This window comes from Artemia franciscana, chromosome 3 (genome assembly GCF_032884065.1).
Source record: "Artemia franciscana chromosome 3, ASM3288406v1, whole genome shotgun sequence".
Taxonomy (NCBI): domain Eukaryota; kingdom Metazoa; phylum Arthropoda; class Branchiopoda; order Anostraca; family Artemiidae; genus Artemia; species Artemia franciscana.
Genome location: NC_088865.1, coordinates 50,068,629 through 50,087,845, shown reverse-complemented (window position 1 = coordinate 50,087,845; position 19,217 = coordinate 50,068,629). Strand labels below are relative to the sequence as shown.

The window sequence follows — 19,217 nt, the reverse complement described above, 5'->3', positions numbered from 1 at the left end:
TATTTCGGATTTTTTTTTTTTTTCGTCTTTTGTGATGAATACCGTAATTTTCGTCTTAAAATTTTGAAATACAAAGTCCGAATCAATTAACTTGATTCGGACTACAGAGCTTATTTCGGATTTTTTTTTCGTCTTTTGTGATGAATACCGTAATTTCGTCTTAAAATTTTGAAATACATAGTCCGAATCAATTAACTTGATTCGGACTACCGAGCTTATTTCGGATTTTTTTTTTTCGTCTTTTGTGATGAATACCGTAATTTTCGTCTTAAAATTTTGAAATACAAAGTCCGAATCAATTAACTTGATTCGGACTACAGAGCTTATTTCGGATTTTGTTTTTTTCGTCTTTTGTGATGAATACCGTAATTTTCGTCTTAAAATTTTGAAATACAAAGTCCGAATCAATTAACTTGATTCGGACTACCGAGCTTATTTCGGATTTTTTTTTTCGTCTTTTGTGATGAATACCGTAATTTTCGTCTTAAAATCAGTTCAGAAAGGAACCGTTTTTTTAATTGGTGGTTAATTATCCATCACAGGCTATCTCGCTTGATATATCGGTTACTCCGAGAGTTGACTATATTTCATCCTTCCTAGACTTCCCAATGAGTACCTCTGCCTCCCTAATTTGCTATCATTTGATCCCTCACGCTCACCATCGAATATTCACCCAATGTGTCAACGGTTCTTGATGAATTTTTATTCAACCGTTTTTTTCTTGCCAGTCTTAGAAATTTTGTTGACACTCAGGGGTGCCAGGTAGGAGGATTGACCCCTAGATTCTGAAAAATACCGATTTAGTGTTTTCATAGAAAAAAGCCCACCCCTAGATATAAAAAACAACGTTTTTTTATATTCTAATGAAGAAATTACAAACAACCCTTACCTCAGCATCCTAAAGGCTCGTGAACTGGCACATTACCGCCCCATATCCTATATGTTACGACTTTTTGTAAAATATTAATTAAGACAGATGAAATACAAATGCACCCCACTTGTTTTGTTTTGCCAAATACTTGTTCAACATTCCAGCATGGATACGTAACACCATTTTTTTTTGTCAGATTTTAATTTGTGTTTTATATTTCATTAATATTTTCTAACAAATGCGGCTCAAACCCCCGGACCTTTCTATTTATTTTGTAAAAGCATCCAATTTGACGCGGAAATTAGTGCATAAACTCATAAACAGGATATAGAAAACATTTATGCGTATACGCATAATCTAAATAGCGTAGGCATCTGTCTGTTGGTTTAGGTTCATGGTCTCCCAAATTAGGTGAAATTCTAACAATGCTGGATATGAACAAACGTTGCTTGAGTTTGTATAGCCTCGAAAACCTCGAATCATGTTTTCCTTATCGATACAGATACTTGCCGCAATAGCACCGGACTTGATCCGACTGCGCCAGTCTTTACTACGCCCAGGGTTGCCACCGTTAGTGATTTATCACCAAATTTTGCGATTTTTTCATTTGGTGATATTTTGGTGATCTGGTGATTTTCGAAGATTTTACCAAAAATTTTATGATTTCATCAAAAGATTTGGTGATTTTACTATGGTTTCGTTCCAGCTTGTGAATACAGTGAGGCAAATTCTGATGAAAATGCTATTCAAACGCCTTGTACAAAGCGAATCTGTTGTATATCAAAATAGCCGTTCAGAGAAGATGACCATAAACCGTGCGATCTATATTAGTAACAAATAAAATTTAAGGAAAATATAATAGAGAATAGTTGCTAGATCTATGGACCGTCACTCGTTTTTAAGTTTGTTACAGGTGCAGATAATATATTATATTATTTTTATTTTAGCCTTTATTCACATCCTAACGTGTAATTTGGTAGGTTACAAACATATTCCTTGTCTTCAACTACTATAATAAGCAGAGTTGGTCTATATTCCAGATGAGGTATAATTCCAACTGAAGGGCTTTTCACTATCTCGGAAAATAGTTGCACTAGGAGAGTCAAACTTTAAGGAATTAAGTCAGATCCTAAATTATTACCCGAAGAGGTGTTTTGTAGCTCCGCTTTCAAGGTCATTACTGTATTATTTGTCTGAAAATTCAAATGAGTCTGGTTTAAAAGAAGTTGCTTTCACAATCTTCGATGCATTTAGAAGGCCCAGACCTCTGACTGAAAACAGGAATACTTATTCTTAACTCTAAATATCAAATACTTGTTGAGCATAGAGTGTATGAGAAGTTAATTGAACCTCAGGAAATTATAAAAGATACCCTGCTGCTAAACAAATAATTAATTCAGTTTATTAGTTCAGTTCAGTTCAGTTTAGTCAGGTTAAGAGAAAAATATTCAAAAAAGTATAAGATATTCCACCTCAGTCTCGTACATTGTTTCTACTAAAAGCACAAATTTGCACGAACAGCTTGGTGACAATTCTGCAAGTGAGGCTATTGAAGAAGTGAAAGAGGTAGCTTATTCTGTTAAATAAAAAATCTGTAAATGCGACATTTACATTCAGGCGTCTGTGACACAGGATGCTTCTATTGTAAAGAGTTCTGGAACAAACCCCGGTTGTAATGTAGTTAAATAAGATACTGAAGAAAATTCTTGACAAGAAATTGATTTTTCAAAATTAATAGCGTTAATGATGCTAACTCTTTTGAAGAGTCAGATGGATCGTTTAAGGCTCCTCCAGTGAAAAAACTGCCACTGACGTGCAAAGCAAGACACATAGATGAGGACACCAGTTGCAGTGAAAATTAAAAAGTATGTTAAGCAGTCAGAAAAAAAGAATAACACAAACCGTCCGTTCACCTTATGGCCTCGGCAAGGACAATTACAACTGCAATAATAAAAAATGTAACACTTGAAAAGCAAGTGAATACGCGATAGTTGTAGCATTGAAAGTGACCGAGATCTCAATAATCCTTGATGAATCAACTGACAGAAGAACAATAAAATTTCTTGTAATAATTGATCGCTGGAAGAGCAGAAACCAGTCGAGCAGTATTTTCAATGTAAATTGTTTCTGATGCAACAGCTAAAGAGTTGAAGAGTTTAATTGCAGATGAATTCAGTTAAATAACACTTACAAACATTGTTGCCTTTGCTTCGGAAAAGTATCATGCTAGTATCCAAAAATGGCTTGGCAAAGTTTTTGAAGGATGAATTTTCATGGCTTGCAACGGTCAGTTGTATCTGCCACTTGTTTATCCTTTTCTTTGCTGCTTTGTGTGATGTCTTAGACCCGTGTGTTTGGCAATTCTGTCTTGACATCTTTTAGTTTTATCGTTTTTGGCACCAAATAGATAATGATATTTAGACAGTGCCAAACATTTCCTGATATAGCTGAGCGCTGTCTCATTTATCCTAGCAAAACGAAATGACTGGTGATGGAGAGTGTGGATTGACGTCTTTTCGAGCAATATGGGATACTTATCTTTTACTCTCAATCTTATCTTGCGGATAATATATCATTCCTTTACAACACACTAATAAGCGATGATTTTAAATCACGTTATGTGTTCCTTGGTTAAATTTCAACGGTGGTGTGTCGAATTAATGAAGAGTTTCAGAGTAAAGAAGTACAAGTTCATTTACTTCTTAATAAGGGGAAAAGCTGCTTGAAGGAAATAATATCAACTTTCATCAAAGCAGCCGTTTGGCTCGCACTAACCCATTTGCTATAGACGTTGCAAAGCCTGATAATCTGCAAGAAATTAAAGACATGCATTTTGAAACAAAATTTGGAGTGAATACCTGTAATCTGGGAAAAAAAACTTTGAACACCAAATATTGAGCAACGTTCTGTGCAAGTTTGTCACTTTTTATTAAAAGCTATGTTTGCAAATTAAACCACAAATAAATATACACGTAATCCTCTTCTGATCAGCTCAAACGTTTTAATCCGAAAATTGTCATTTCTGGTACGATTCCCTCTATTGGTTTGATGTACAGTAAGTTTTCTGCAACTTTAAATATTGAAGAAGACTTGGTTAACCCCGAATGGAAAAAAAAATTGCAGGTTAATGATGAAATCAGAAAAAACACCAAGCTAGAACCTGTGTAGTTTTTTTTTGATAGGGGTTTCTAAGGACGGCGGTGAACATTCTTTGTTCTTGACCCTCCCCAGGTTCATGTAAGCATTGATGGCTTTGTCTCATTCAAGTGCCTCAGCAGAGAGACATGTTTCACAACTGAAGCTCATGAAGAGCCCCCTAAGAAACGGGCCGGACTATTTAGTCTCTCATGCATGCGCATAGGTTTGTCTCAGATGTATTCTGGGACATACCTGATGCACCTGCGTTAAAGACGAAAAAATGGAGGAAAATGAAAGTTCAAGAAGATTAATAGTCAAAACTTGTTGAACCCAAGCATTTGTTTTATAATTAAACGAAGTCATTATGTTTTGTTGACAGTTGAAAGATCGAATTTTTCTATTTTTCCTTTAAGTTCAAATGTTAGTTTAATTTCTTCCTTTAGATTCAAGAAGAAGCTGAAAAATGCTGTTTTATTTTCAAGTTGTTAATTTTATAAAGTAGAAAAGATATAAACGTAAGTCACGCCCTATTTTGCGTCCTTATTTAATCTTCCATGTGCTCATCCGTGAAAAAGAAATTACATCAGGGCTATGATCAATTAATTTCTCCCTTAGCTCCTCATTCATTAATTTATTTTTTAATACAAAAGATATATCTAATGAATTTTTGTGTAGAAGATCATAATTGTATAATATTTTGTTCTTTGATGTCCCTCTGTAATAAAGCTGAAACAGATTTGTCTGGCAAAAAAAAATATATAAAATGGCAAATAAAGTGGAAACTTTATTTACTTCTGCGAACAAAATCCGCATGAATGTGGCATTTCAAAATCCTTTGGATTGGAAAATGCTTCTCTTTGTTTTAAGAATAAATAGAAACTGGTAGCACGTATAAATTCCCCTAAATATGTAAAGACCAGTAACAAACATTAATTCACCTAAAATTGGTATAAATATGAATCGGTATAATACAAAAATGCTTTGTATGAAAATTACTTAAAAGATATGTTCTTATTTGGTATACTAAAATGTTTCACCGCCAATTTGCCTTTTGTTGATTTTTTGGTGATTCAATCTAACAGAAGATGGTGATTTTTTATTGTGTTCAGTGGCAACCCTGAACCTGCTACGCTGCTGTTAAGTTGATTTAGTTTATGTGTAGGTTCGTTCATTTCTTATTTAACATTTTTGATACAAGCACCTACCTCCAGGGCTGAGGTGGGGGTATTTTTTCCGACCCACTAAAATTTAAAAAAATAATGATAATTCATATAAATGATTATAATTTTCATGCTTAGCTTTTTGAGTATCTTTTTTTTTGCAGTTGTATCTCCAAATTAATACAAAATTAAATATACATTCCTTTAACTCTATATTGGTTATTAGTTGTACTTTCTGAGAGAATATATATATTATATATGTTTTAACTTGAGACGCCTAAGCCCATAGCAGTAAATTTAATATTTTTTCAGCGGATTCATTGTCAAATTTTGCTGAAATGAAAATAATTCTGTCATTGAAAAACCAGTGGACAGAAGTCTACGAAGATTCTACTTCAGAATCTTATATTAAGCTCTTAACCACTTTAAGGTTATTTGTAAGTATCTTTGGCTATTTTTGAAAAATATGTCTCTGATTCTTTCCTCTCCTATTTCTTTTTCCCCTTTTTATAAACAACTAAGAAATGATTACGCCTAGCCTTTGACCAAGTAAAGAAACTACTTCTATATTTGGATAGTAAAATGTATGAAGAGTTAGTTTTAATATTTGTATTTCTTACATTATTTGATCTATGTATAATTTTTAATCAGTAGTAGTTTGGTTCTCTTCAAGACAAAATTTTTGTGTTGCGGTACGTAATTGCAGAAACTGCAAATTTGCTGGGGCGTAACCGCTACTTATAAAAAGCACTAGAACTTTAAATTTATGTTTGAATTACTTTTCTTGGATTGAAATATTGTACGACCATTGGCTCGCTATCTTTACCCCCCTGGCAACACAGAATAAATGCATCAGTAGCCATCCGGCCTAAATAAAACTACAACGTATATTTCTAGGTTCAAGCTCAAAATTTCCCTCAAGGGTTCTCGAAAAAATTAAAGCCGGGGGTTTAGTTTTTTGCCTTTTCTAAAATAATGCAATTTATTTTTGCTACTAGCTTTTAGTAGGTGAATTCAAGATGAAAATAAGCGTGCAAGTTTTCAATCAGCACAATAAGCAGATTCTTTTCATTTGCAAACAAATCTCCGAAGTCATATTTTCTTCAGAATTTTGTTTACTACTTACCGGCACGTATTCTGCACATATTCAAAAACAACCAAAAATCAATTTTTAAAAAATCCAATTTTTTAACTGAAAGTAAAGAGCAACAAAAATCAAAATGTGCAGAAATTATTCCGTATTTGAATTGGTTGTCCCCTTCTCGATTCCTCGCTCTTTACCATAAAGTTTACTGTTTGTTCCAAATTTTCAAGTACAGCTCCTGAAACACAAGGGCGATTCAATTAGAATTAGAAGCTGTTTTAAAAGTGCTGAAATCCTTAGCGTAAGGACGAAGACTTTTTTAAAATTTAACCCAAGTAAGCTTGCTGACGTAAAAAAAAAGAATCAAAAATTATGACGCAGTGTGCAAGAATAGCCGCACCCATTTTTTCCTTCAGTCTGTTAAATAGTTTAATGTAAAATAGAATACTAATCTGTGTAAAATAATTGGAGAGTTTAACATACAAAGAAGAACTTCCAAAAATATATACATATAATATGAGTATATGCATGTTTTTCTTTATAGAAATAGAGCCGTTTTGCGCAACCCGTAGTGGGCATTTTCTATTTATATTTTTTTATACACATTTTTCACATATTTATGTTTTTATGTTTACTTTACAAGTGTTTTTGTCTATTCTTATGTGTGCAAATATACATGTGCTAACACTTACTTATTAACTTTATTTTTATGCTTAGATTTACCTGTATATATTATATAAAATATTCTTTATGTATTAGCTTTGCGATTTTATTCTTTTATTGACACTTATTAGTCTTTAAAATTAAGATGCAGCTTTTTATAACTGTTGTAATATGTTGAAGGACATCAATGCTATTTGTAAAATCCAAAATAAAGGTGCAGTAGATAAAACTCATACACACCGGGAATTCCTAAAAAGGTTCTACTCATGAAAAATCGGGAAAATAATGACAGGAACTAGTTTTGAAAAAGATACAATTGGACACAATAGTTTACGATTAAGGTTTTGTTATATTGCTGCAGTAGATAAAACTCAAAAAGCTTTGGAGTGATATCACAAAAGTTATTATTTTTTCAGATTTTCAACTACTTTGGTTTTTTTGGCTTTTCTCTCACTATTGAAAATGTCGATTCAAAAGTTCAAATATTGCTCAGTGCTCCAGTTAAACTGTCAGTAACACAAGACAGTTTGAAAGAATCAATTAAGGACTCCTTCAATAATCAAGAAATTGTAATTTTACCTGGTTTAGTCCCACTGGAAATGGACTTGACAACTTTATTGGTAGAGCCGGTTGCCCCTGAGTGTGATATAAATATGTGTCGTTCTGGAGGCGATGAATTTGCCATTTGTTCTCCTTCTTTCTTGGGATGCAGCTGCAGTGGCGGGTAAGATAATAGATGTTTCATTAACACTATAAAGTTGAATTGAACATAAATATAAATTAACACAAAAAGCTGTTTTGTGCACTTTTCTAGTTTTCGAAACCACATAAGAATTGATAAACGTTTTAAATACTTTCATTTAAAACTCAAAATAGAATTTCACGGATAAAAGGAAGGTTTAGGAATGCTTTGAAGTATTCCTAGTTCCCCTGAAAAAATGCCTGGCTTCAAGATTTTTTTTTTTCACTTCTGAAAATGGAGAATATACCTTGGCTCACTGGCTCATCTCTTAAAGAAATTAAATAAAAAAAATAAGTTTTTTTAACTGAAAGTAAGGAGTGACATTAAAACTTAAAACGACCAGAAATTACTTCGTATATGAAAGAGGCTGCTTCCTCATCAACGCCTCGCTCTTTACGCTAAAGTTTGACTCTTTCTCTCAATTCTTCTTTTTAAAACAGTAAACAACTTTAGCGTAAAGAGCGGGGCGTTGATGAGGAAGCAGCCTCTTTCATATACGAAGTAATTTCTGGTCGTTTTAAGTTTTAATGTCACTCCTTACTTTCAGTTAAAAAAACTTGTTTTTTCTATTTAATTTCTGGATGTTTTTGAATCAATGCATGTTTTGATTTTGGCTCTCCGCAGAGGAATAATTAAAACAAAATTTGCATTTTTTTTTTTTTGGCTAAATGGCTATCTCATAATTTTGATCGAATGATTTTGAGAAAAAAAGAGCGGGGGAGGAAAGGCAACTAGAATTTTTAATTTTTTACGAATATTTTTATTAGTAAAAGATTTACGTATATTATATATTAGCTTACGTAAAGAACTTTTGTATTCTCATATTTTTATTACATATATGAGGGGGTTCCCCCCTTGTCAGATCCTCGCTCTTTGCACTAAAGCTTAAATTTTGTCCCAATTCATTAAGAATGACCCCAGAATCACAAAAGCAGTAGAATAAATAGTTGAAATTACTAAAAATACTTTAGCGTAAAGAGCGAGGTATTAGGAGGAGGTGAGCCCCTCAAATGGGTAATAATTTCTGTTTGTTTTAAGTTTTAATGCTGCTCCTTACTTCGAGCTGAAAGAACTTTTTCATATTTATTTTTTCATTTTTTTTTAATAATGCTAGTAAATCCTGCGCTCCCTTCATGGAGATTTTCTTCCCCCATGACAAACTATCGATGGAAAGTTCCCCCAGCATATCCCCCTCTTCTCAACCCCTCCCCCAACCAAAAAAATCCTCCTGAAAACGCCTGTTCACTTCCCAATAACCATTACTATATGTAAGCACTGGTCAGAGTTTGTAGCTTGTTGCCCCTCCCACGGGGACTGTGGGGGAGTAAGTCGTCCCCAAAGACATAGTTATAAGGTTTTTCGACTACGCTGAATAAAATGGCTATCTCAGAATTTTGATCTGTTGACTTTGGTAAAATAATTAGCGTGTGAGGGGGCCTAGGTGCCCTCCAATTTTTTGGTCACTTAAAAAGGGCACTAGAACTTTTCATTTCCGTTAGAATGGGCCCTCTTGCAACATTCTAGGACAACTGGGTCGATACGATCACCTCTGGGAAAAAAAAAATAAAAAAAAAAATAAACACGCATCCGTGATCTGCCTTCTGGCAAAAAATACAAAATTCCACATTTTTGTAGATAGGAGCTTGAAACTTCTACAGTAGGGTTCTCTGATACGCTAAATCTGATGGTGTGATTTTCGTCAAGATTCTATGACTTCTAGGGGGCGTTTCCCCCTATTTTCTAAAATAACGCAAATTTTCTCAGGCTCGTAACTTTTGATGGGTAAGACTAAACTTGATGAAACTTATATATTTAAAATCAGCATTAAAATGCAATTCTTTTCATGTATGTATTGGTATCAAAATTCTATTTTTTAGAGTTTTGGTTACTATTGAGCCGGGTCGCTCCTTACTACAGTTCGTTACCACGAACTGTTTGATCCTTGCGTCGGATTCCTTTCTTTTCCTAGTCTGTTTCTTCCGTTACAAGACAAGTCTTTTTTTCAATTATTGTTTCTCATTCCCTCTAAACAAGTTTCTAAATGTAATAGAAGCTAAAAGAAAAATAATCAAAAACTAAAAAAAAATATAGTTAAATATCCAAAATTTACAATTTTCAAAGTGAGAATCAATAAATAGAGAAAGAAAACAAAAAATGAAGGTTAGTTAATTTGTAAACAGAAAAAACAAAAAAAAAATATGGCTCACCGAAATAAAATAAAAAATAAGCGAAAACACATCAAATTAGCCCAAAATCCTTTTTTTGGAACTAAACTATAGAAAAATATCTACAGATAGATAATAAACCAACAGCAGATACCAACAAGTATAGTTCCCTGATATAATTTGGCATGAAATATAGCGTTTCTTCTATTAGATTATCAGAACAGGTTCTTCTTCAGGGTTCCCTATGGTTCTTGATATCCTAACATCAAAATATTGTTTCTACTTTTCAAACCCCTCTACTCATAATAATTGACCAGTTGTGCTTTATAACCACTCTCCATCTCCTCGAATAAAATCTGTGTAGATGTTCGACTCATAAAATGAAAGACACCAGCTAAAAAAAAATTAGTGCATTCATGCAATGAATATAGTCAATTGAGAAAATTCATATTTTCATAATTATTGGAAAAGTCAATCAAAAATGCAATGGAAATTTCACTATTCAAATATTTGTACATTGCACAAGAAGAAGATGACTATCGTATATTATTTCAGTAAGTACAAGATTAGTATTATTTCAGTAAGTATAAGTACTTGCGTACTTTCTATTTTTTCAAGGTCTTTTGAAACAACGGTTACTACAGTTTAGAATTCATTGAGGCTTACAGCCAGAACAAACTTAATTAGAATATATTAATATTAATATCGTACGTAAACATAAACACCGTATATATTTATCATTATCATTCCTCAAACATAGCTTCATAGGTTGACCAGAAATAATTAACTATAATGTTCAGTTCCTATGTTGTCTTAAGGGCAAGCTTATGCTTAAGCCAAAGTTTTATATTTTAATAAAACATTTTCCTTGTCAATTCAGCTAGTTTATTTTATGAAGTAAAATCACTAAATTTAAGATTCAATCTTATAATACAAAGTATTATATCGTAGTAAGCTAAATATCATTTTGAAATTTATTGGATATTTTTTTCAATTAACATTGATTTTTGTATTCAAGATTTGTTGCTAAAGAGGGAATTTGCTTGGACATTGATGAATGTGAAGACTCAAATGCCTGTGGAACAGAATCTGCCTCCTGCATCAATCAGCCTGGATATTTTGAGTGTATTTGTCCTCTAGGTTTTCTTCCATACATTGGTGGATGCATTGGTAAGACTAATTGTTTCTCTAAAAAAAATTGAACAAGGTTTTTTCAGATTGAAAAAAAAACAAAATCAGAATATTTGTTTTTGTTAATTACTTATTTTAGGTAGAAAAATAGTTTCTTTGGGTCCTAGTGGAGGTCTTAATCCTTTGTTTAATGAAATATGACAAAAACTTAGTTTGCTCAGAACAAAAAAAAAAATACTGGCAATTGACTTATTCTGATTATTTTAATGTAATTTCATCAGAATTTTTTGTAGATTAACTTGAATTAAAATTAATTATATTTTAAGAGCCTTTTTTCAGGTTAATAGATACAAAATTGTTCCCTTTTTCTCCTATTTTTTTTTCAAATTGGAAATGTTTCACCTTTTGTTTTGAACATAAATCAAAAAAGGGGTTTCGGAAGTGGATTTATTGGAGTTCGATGGATTTCGAAATGGTGAACATTAGAATTAGTTTAAGAAAATAGAGCATATCCAGCCTGTTTATGGTTTACTAGGCTTGGCAAAGATGCTTAGAGACGGTCATCCAAAAATTATGCTTCTTAAAAAAATAACTTTTCATATATTGACTCTAATTGCCCCATTTTTTAACCGATTAAAATACATTGTTTGTTCTAATTATTTCAAGATATGTCTTTGTTGAAAATCTTTATTTTGTCTTACTCTTTACTTTACAATTAGGTATTTTCTTACTATTTTTTTCGGCTCTTTTATATTTTGGGTAAGAAAATAATATATTTAGATTCCAGGGGAAGCCATAACCTCCTGTTTTATGTGACAAAACAAAACCCTAGTCTTTTCAGAATAAAATAACTACTAACAATTGATTTATTCTGATGATTATTTGTTTTTCTTTCCCGATTTCAAAAGTTTTTTTTTAAATAAAAATTTTAAAAATTTATTAAAAATTTGAATTTATAAGATTGACAAGTTAATAAAAATTTAAAGTTTTATTTAAGGGAGTAGTGTTGAAAAGGATTTACTGCACTTCGATGAATTGTGAAATGAGGAATAATAGAAAGGCGTTTAAAACAATTGAGCCAAATTGTTAAGAGAAAAAATGGTTAAAAAAAGGGTTAAACAAAAAATGGTTTATAGACGGTCATTTATAAATTATGGTTAAAAAAAAAAATATTAGACATTTTTCATATATTGACTGTAATTGTCACATTTTTTACCTGATACAATTGCACTATCTTTGTTCGAATTGTTTCAAGATTTGTCTTTTTTTTAATCTATTTATTTATTTTACTATTTACCTGCCTTCTATTACCGACGGGATTGTTTGAACTTTTTTAAATTTTAAATTTAACCTTTCAATAATAAAAACTGAGCAAATAACAATGGATATTCCCAGTTATTAATTTTGCGCTGCAACTAATTTTCTGAGTGTAAAAATAAAAAAATAGCACAGAAATATAATGTTCATTTAAACGTAAACACTATATTATACGATAAACTAGTCATGTTTTATCCTTTCAGTAGTGAAAGTAAGGATTTTTTTCTTTTCTTTGTCATTCGAATCTTATTACTTCTTCTGAAATCCACTTTTGTTTTCAGATATAAAGGCTACAGCCATAGAACCTTGCGCCAAAGAAGAAAATGCTGCCCAGTGTGTTCTTCTTGGTGCCACCTGCAGTAAGGACTTGTCTTTTGGCTTTTTTAGCTGTAGATGCCAGTTTCCAATGGTTCCTTCCCCGAAGGGATGCGTCTCGATTCTAGAACAAGAACTACTCGCAACGAAAGATTACCAGCTGGAGATCAGTGGTGTTGAGTGGTCAGATTCCCTTTCAACTATCACCTCTATAGAATCGCTATTGTTGATTGAAAAAATTACAACCTGGGTAATTCAATTTTTGTATTTAAATGTTTATTTTCAAGCTATCTCCATCAGTTTAAATTTAAGTATCAATACACGTATGAAAAGAGATGAGAGATACACCAAAGATGAGCAGAAATTAAGTCAAACTTAAAACAAGCAGAATCCACCAAAAAACAAATAATCTCTGAACCTTCTAAATATAGAAATTTAGTTTTAACTTTACTGAAAACAATATTTGTTTCGAGCTATGTGATTTTATTTTTGATAAGATTGAAATGTGGATTGAAGTTTTGATACAATCTGACATTCTTTTATGAACGTCTTAAATATTTAGAAATTAGTAAAGTTAAAAAAAATACACATTAAAATGGGATTTTTTTTAGTAAAGTTCAAGTTACATTTGATTTTCTTGAAGACCCAGGGGAAATTTTTTCTACTACCCGTTGTGTTTGAGGGCGTTATGTAGTGTTTTTTCTGTTTATTATTTGAGTTTTGGTTTGTTGATTTTATTTTGGGCTGCTATTTATATGTTGGACAAAATGTCCCTCTCGTACCATAAAGAGAAAGGAGGAAAATATTCAAATATATGAAATTAAAATCTGCATAGTCTTTAGGTATCTGATAGGCTCATCAAATATAACCGACATCTTATACTAGCTTGATCATAGGCAAATATTGATTAACCCTTTTTTTACGTTCCCTTAATGTTTCAAAGTAATACCCCCGATCTTTCTCGTATTATAGCTGATACCCCCTTTTGACAATTTTGAAGGCATGTAGTAAATTTGATAAGTTCAAATATCCATTCAGCATGCCATTCGAATTATGAGTTAGGAGCATGAGTTTGGAGCATCCCTGCTCAACTGTAACCGAAACTCTAATAAACGGAAATTTGACACCAATAGATATAATAAAAGAATTCGCTTGCTATGTTAATTGAAAATATGTAATTTAATAAGGTTAATTTTACATATCATGAGTCACGAGCCTGAGAAAATATGCCTCATTTACAAAAAAAGGGGGAAATTAAATAAAAGTAATAGAATCATGATTCAAAATCTAAAGAATCTTAATGAAAATCACATCATCTGATTCAGCGTATCAGACAAACCCACTGTAGAGATTTCAAGCTATTATCTTAAAAAAATGTGGAATAAGTATTTTTTGCCAGACGACAGATCACGGATGCGTGTCGAAATAGACATTTTAATCAAAATAGTTTAAAGGCCGAAAAAATATGCGTTTGGAGATAACACGAACTCCCTCAACTGCTGGAGAAAGCTCAATAAATTGTTAAAGTTGTCCAATTTTTGTATAGTATTTTTTTGGTAGTCACGCATGAATTTTTCTGGTGGGAGAGTGAATCTTTTGCTGGAGCTAAAATAGCAATTTATTGAGGATCGGGTAACCACCCTAGTATTAGCAGTAGTAATAGTAATAGTAATAGTGTTAATAGTATTAGTCTTATTCAAAGCTATAGAATCTTAATGAAAATCACATCATCTCATTCAGCGTATCAGAGAACCCCACTGTATTGGTTTCAAGCTCTTATCTTAGTAGAATATATATATTTTTTGCCAGACGACAGTTCACGGATGAGTGTCGAAATAGATATTTTAATTAAAATAGTTGAAATGCTGAAAAAATATGCGTTTGGAGATAACACGAACCCCAACAACTGCTGGAGAAAGCTCAATAAATTGTAAAATTTGCCCAATTTTACGTATAGTATTTTTTGGTAGGCACGAATACATTTTTCGAGTGGTAAAGTGAATTTTCTGCTGCAGCTAAAAGAGCAATTTATTGAGGATAGGGTTACCACCATAGTATTAGCAGTAGTAATTGTAGTAGTAATAGTAGTAAGAGTGTTAATAGTAGTAGTACTAGTAGCAATAGTAGTAGTAGTGGTAGTAGAAGTACTAGTAGTAATGATGTTAGTAGTATTAGTAGCGTGCACATACCACAAATTGGTCAAATAAACATGCCCGCCTCTTTCCTTGAACGTTCCAATTTACCACGTTTAGCCATTTTTAATATATCCCCTTTTGATAAACGCCCTTAAATCAAGCATGCCATCGAATTAAAGTGTTTTTGTGAGACTATTTAACATGACTAATAAAAAGGGATTGATGCAAATTTGTTTTTTCAGTTCAACACAATTTTGAAGGATCAGCTTATATCCAGTGTAACTGACCTAGATGTCAGTGTATGTCAGGTGATCTCCTTTATTCGAAGCAATAGTGTCGGTGTTGAAGCAAAAGTTTCCTTGACACTTAGTGATTTTTCTGTATTAGATTCGATTCTAGAGTTGATCGTCCCAGGAATAGACATTTCAATAAAGACTGCTAGCTTGATTTCTGAAAAAGGTAAGATGGATCAATGTCAACTACTTCAATTGATGGCTGCTTATTCTCTGAGCAAAATTTTTGATTTTTTTGATAGGAAGTATTAAAGTACTGGCTATCAATTTAATCAAAGTAATACTTCATTAATCACCGCTCAATCATTGCGTTCAAATCGGCGCTCAAATCTTGGTTTCCAAATGGGGTCAATTCTTCACGTCTCATGTCAATTTCTTAAATACAGTCTTGCCAGAAAATCTATGAACGCACATTGATTACTAGTTGTATTAAAGTTTAAATTTAACTGCCGTACCTCTGTATCTGCTCACCCTTGCATCATTTGGGTCTCTTCTTAAACATTAAGGATATACTGAAGTATTACTACAAGAATGCAAACTATTTGCAACGACTGCCTCTCTGGACTAACAATAGCTCCCTGTTCTGGCAGTACGTAAATTTTAGTCCAGTGTCCGCGAAGCAAAAAAGAAAATAAGAGGTATTGGAGGTAGAATCATTGTGAAAGCACCTATGAAATTTTTTTTCCTTGATCATGTGTTAGTTTTCACATTTAACTGTTCTTAATTGTATTTTTCTCTTGTCAGTTCTTCTTTGTTTTGGTATTGTTTGTATATATCAATTTTTTTTTTTTTTCTTTTCCTTTTCTTTCTTCATTACTCCATCAGCGTTGTATCTTACAGTTATGATGGGCAATAAATTCATCTAACTATATTATAATCTTTTTTATTAGTCGTTCTCATAATACTTCTGTTATTATTCTTTAGTCTAACATATACTTTACCATTTTTTTTTGCACACTCTTACATACACATTCTTCTATGCTCTTACATTCTTGTTCTTCTTATTGCATATGATGCAAATCTTTTATATCAAAATGTAGTAAATCGATAAAAATGTTGTAACACATTTCTTGTTTGTTTAACCCGTAATATAATAACCAGCATAATTCAACTTGCAATAGATGTTCATTCGATTGTATTTTAATTCGTTGTTTTTTAGTCGTACAAATCGATGCCAGCCTTTGTACTGATGATGCTTGTCTACCGGGACAAAGTTGTACAGTGATAGCCAGTGAAGTTGGATTCCAATGTACCTGTCCTTTCCCACAAACCTTGATCGAAGGAAGTTGCAAACTAGGTAATAACTTTTAATTGTTATCATTAGTTAATTTTTTGCACTATAGTCATAATTGATAACTTGAAAATATTTATTAGCATCATCTCTCATTTGTTTCAACATTAATTCAGCATTTGTCTGGTGTTAATTTGGAATTGTGTAAATTATTTTCAAATATATAAATTGGAGAAACCAAAAACTTAGAAAAGTTTTCGGACGTCATCTGTATCCTGTTAATGCTTTTAGCCTTGTATCAAAAGGTTGTTCTTGTTCTTCGACAAGAAAACTCTCGATTGACGCTATGTTATATAGGTTTCAAACCTCTAATTACGCGGCAGTCATAGCTACATTTAAAACGATAAGAATAGCAGAAGAGAAAGAAGATATATTAATTCAGGTTCGGGGAAATTTACAGTATTCTATTCTTTGGAATGTAAAACAGAATGTACAGTTGGTAAAATCAAAGTTCGAAGCACAATTTAGACTATTAACACTCAAAAACTAATATTTGAATTTCTCCATCCGTATTTTGTCTTCCTTTGAAAAATTGTAAGCTTTAAATAGAGTATCTACAATTTTAATTATTTTCCATTCATATAGTATTACATTCTCTGATCACTCGTCTTCCTAAACTGTCGTTAACACCGTCCCATTCAACAACTTCAAAAATATCTTGGGATAATTTTCAGTGCTTCATAGTAAGTCCCCTCATTTAGGATAAAAAAGAAAACAAATACACAAACAGAACATCAGGGATGCTATTTTTATATTGTTTTTGATATCTTTTAAACGAAAAATGCCATTATTAAAACCAAATACTAAGAAATAAAATCATCTAGTCTCAACGCAGTGAAAAAAAAGAAAATCTTTCTCATCCTCATAATAATGTTCCGTAAGAATATTCACTCTCAATGAAAAGGGAAAATTACCATAGTTTATGGGTTTTAGGGATTCCTGCTGGGGCTGGGGCATAAAACGGAAAATATTTAACGAAAGTAGATTTTATTGTTTTCCATCTAACTGCTTTTAGATCATACTGTTTTGAAAAACTCTATTATAACCGTAGGATGACAAATTTCTCATAAAAAAAGATTGTGACTAGTATGTATTAAAAAGATAATTATAAGTGTGTATGCAGGACCTCTATTTTATTTATTAATTGCGAACGATAATTTACATTAGTTTCTTTTTTTAGATCCTTCTCTATCTCGATTTGTTGAGCAGAAAGTTTCAATTCAACTGAATAATCAATGGATCTCCGACTACGATAACCCCGCATCTGCAAAATACATTACCCTAATTACTGCAATAAATTTAGCTGTAAGTATTTGCTTAAAAGTCAATTTTATACTCATTAAAACAAAAAAAGTTTATCCAAAACCGAAGGAAGCCAACTACTGTTTAATGGTCCTGCTTAAAAAAAAAACTTGTTCAGTTTCCAATCTCCCACCCTTTCTCTCTCTCTCTCTTTCCACTCCCCCTCCTCAGTCTCTCTCTCTCCCTTTTCTTTTCCTTTTCTTTTCTCTCATTTTCATTCACAAAAAAATCGTTAAAGTGGCTTTAATTTGTCCTCTTTACAAAGAAGCCAAATACACGCACCTAATTTCAGAAAAGTACGAAATTTGAAAATTAGAGCACGTGATTTATATGAATACGTGTCTATTCTCGGATGTCAATAAGAATGCAAGTTCAAGTTAAAAATGATTTGATTTGATAAATCAGGGGGCTATAGGATAGGATCTAAAGTTTATTTTCAAAAGACATAAAAGAACATTAAAATATAAGAAAGGATATTATATCACGAAAAAAAGTAGTAAAATATGAATATAAATACAAAATAAAAATCATTAAATTTCCCCTTTATTTTTGTTAATATTCATTTTCTTGTACAGTCTTTCAGCCAATGAATAGCAGAAACACTAATAAACTGTAAAAGACAAAAAATCTCTACTATTTATCGAGATTAAATTGCTTAGCAATAAAATAAAAGTAAATTCATTTAGAGACTTTTTGTTCATACGCGTTTGTTCCATTTACAGGTAAGAAGTTTTGGTTACGAACAATTTTCAATATCTATTGTGAAATTGAATTCACGTGTGCAACTGGAGCTGAGAATCCTAAGCGACATATCACTTTCTGCTGCAGATAATCTCCAACTTGCATTAACAGTCCTTGGTGGTCAAAAGGTTTTAGTCATACCAGGATTACAACTTCTGCAGTTTGACTTGAACACCCTAAATTTCGAATTAGTCTCGCCACCTTGCGATACTTCCAAATGTCAGTCAGGAGGGGATGAATTTGCTTCCTGTTCAGACTCAGTTTTGAAATGTGCTTGCAGCAAGGGGTAAGTTAACTTCTAAATGTAGTATAAATCTTCTTATATACTTACATGAACCTAAGAAATATAATGTTTAGTTTGATTAACTAATAAAAAAGTCCTAAATTGAGCTTTTATGGTGATTTAGAAGGATTTAAACGTTGTTATAGCACTATAACAACTATCGTATTTCAAAAGACATATATCTATATCGTCTTGAGGGCAAGCTTATGCTTAATCCAGAGTTTTATATTTAATAAAAAAAAAACCTTGCCAAGTCAGCTAGTTTAGTTTTTAAGGTAGAAGTGTTAAATTTAAAATTCAATCTTATATTAAAAAGTATGTAAAACTATTAAATCTTAAAATCAAAGCCATCCTAGTAAGCTAAATATCATTTTGAAATTTATTGTAATTTATTCTTCAATTAACATTGATTTTCTTTTTTTATTCAAGATTTGTTGCTAAAGAGGGAGTTTGTTTGGACATTGATGAATGTGAAGACTCAAATGCCTGTGGAACAGAATCTGCCTCCTGCATCAATCAGCCTGGATATTTTGAGTGTATTTGTCCTCTAGGTTTTCTTCCATACATTGGTGGATGCATTGGTAAA

At 32.0% G+C, this 19,217-nt stretch overlaps 1 protein-coding gene across 2 annotated transcripts in view; it reads left to right on the top strand.

Moving 5' to 3' along the window:
- LOC136025368 (uncharacterized) overlaps positions 1–19,217 on the top strand; it is a 172,776-nt gene that overhangs the window by 35,440 nt on the left and 118,119 nt on the right. For both annotated transcript variants that reach the window (XM_065701329.1, XM_065701330.1), the window contains exons 8-16: positions 5,482–5,606; positions 7,333–7,640; positions 10,842–10,993; positions 12,553–12,836; positions 14,964–15,180; positions 16,174–16,311; positions 17,486–17,610; positions 18,330–18,634; positions 19,061–19,212. In XM_065701329.1, the coding sequence (XP_065557401.1) occupies positions 5,482–5,606; positions 7,333–7,640; positions 10,842–10,993; positions 12,553–12,836; positions 14,964–15,180; positions 16,174–16,311; positions 17,486–17,610; positions 18,330–18,634; positions 19,061–19,212 (1,806 nt within the window). The remainder of the gene's footprint in view (positions 1–5,481; positions 5,607–7,332; positions 7,641–10,841; positions 10,994–12,552; positions 12,837–14,963; positions 15,181–16,173; positions 16,312–17,485; positions 17,611–18,329; positions 18,635–19,060; positions 19,213–19,217) is intronic.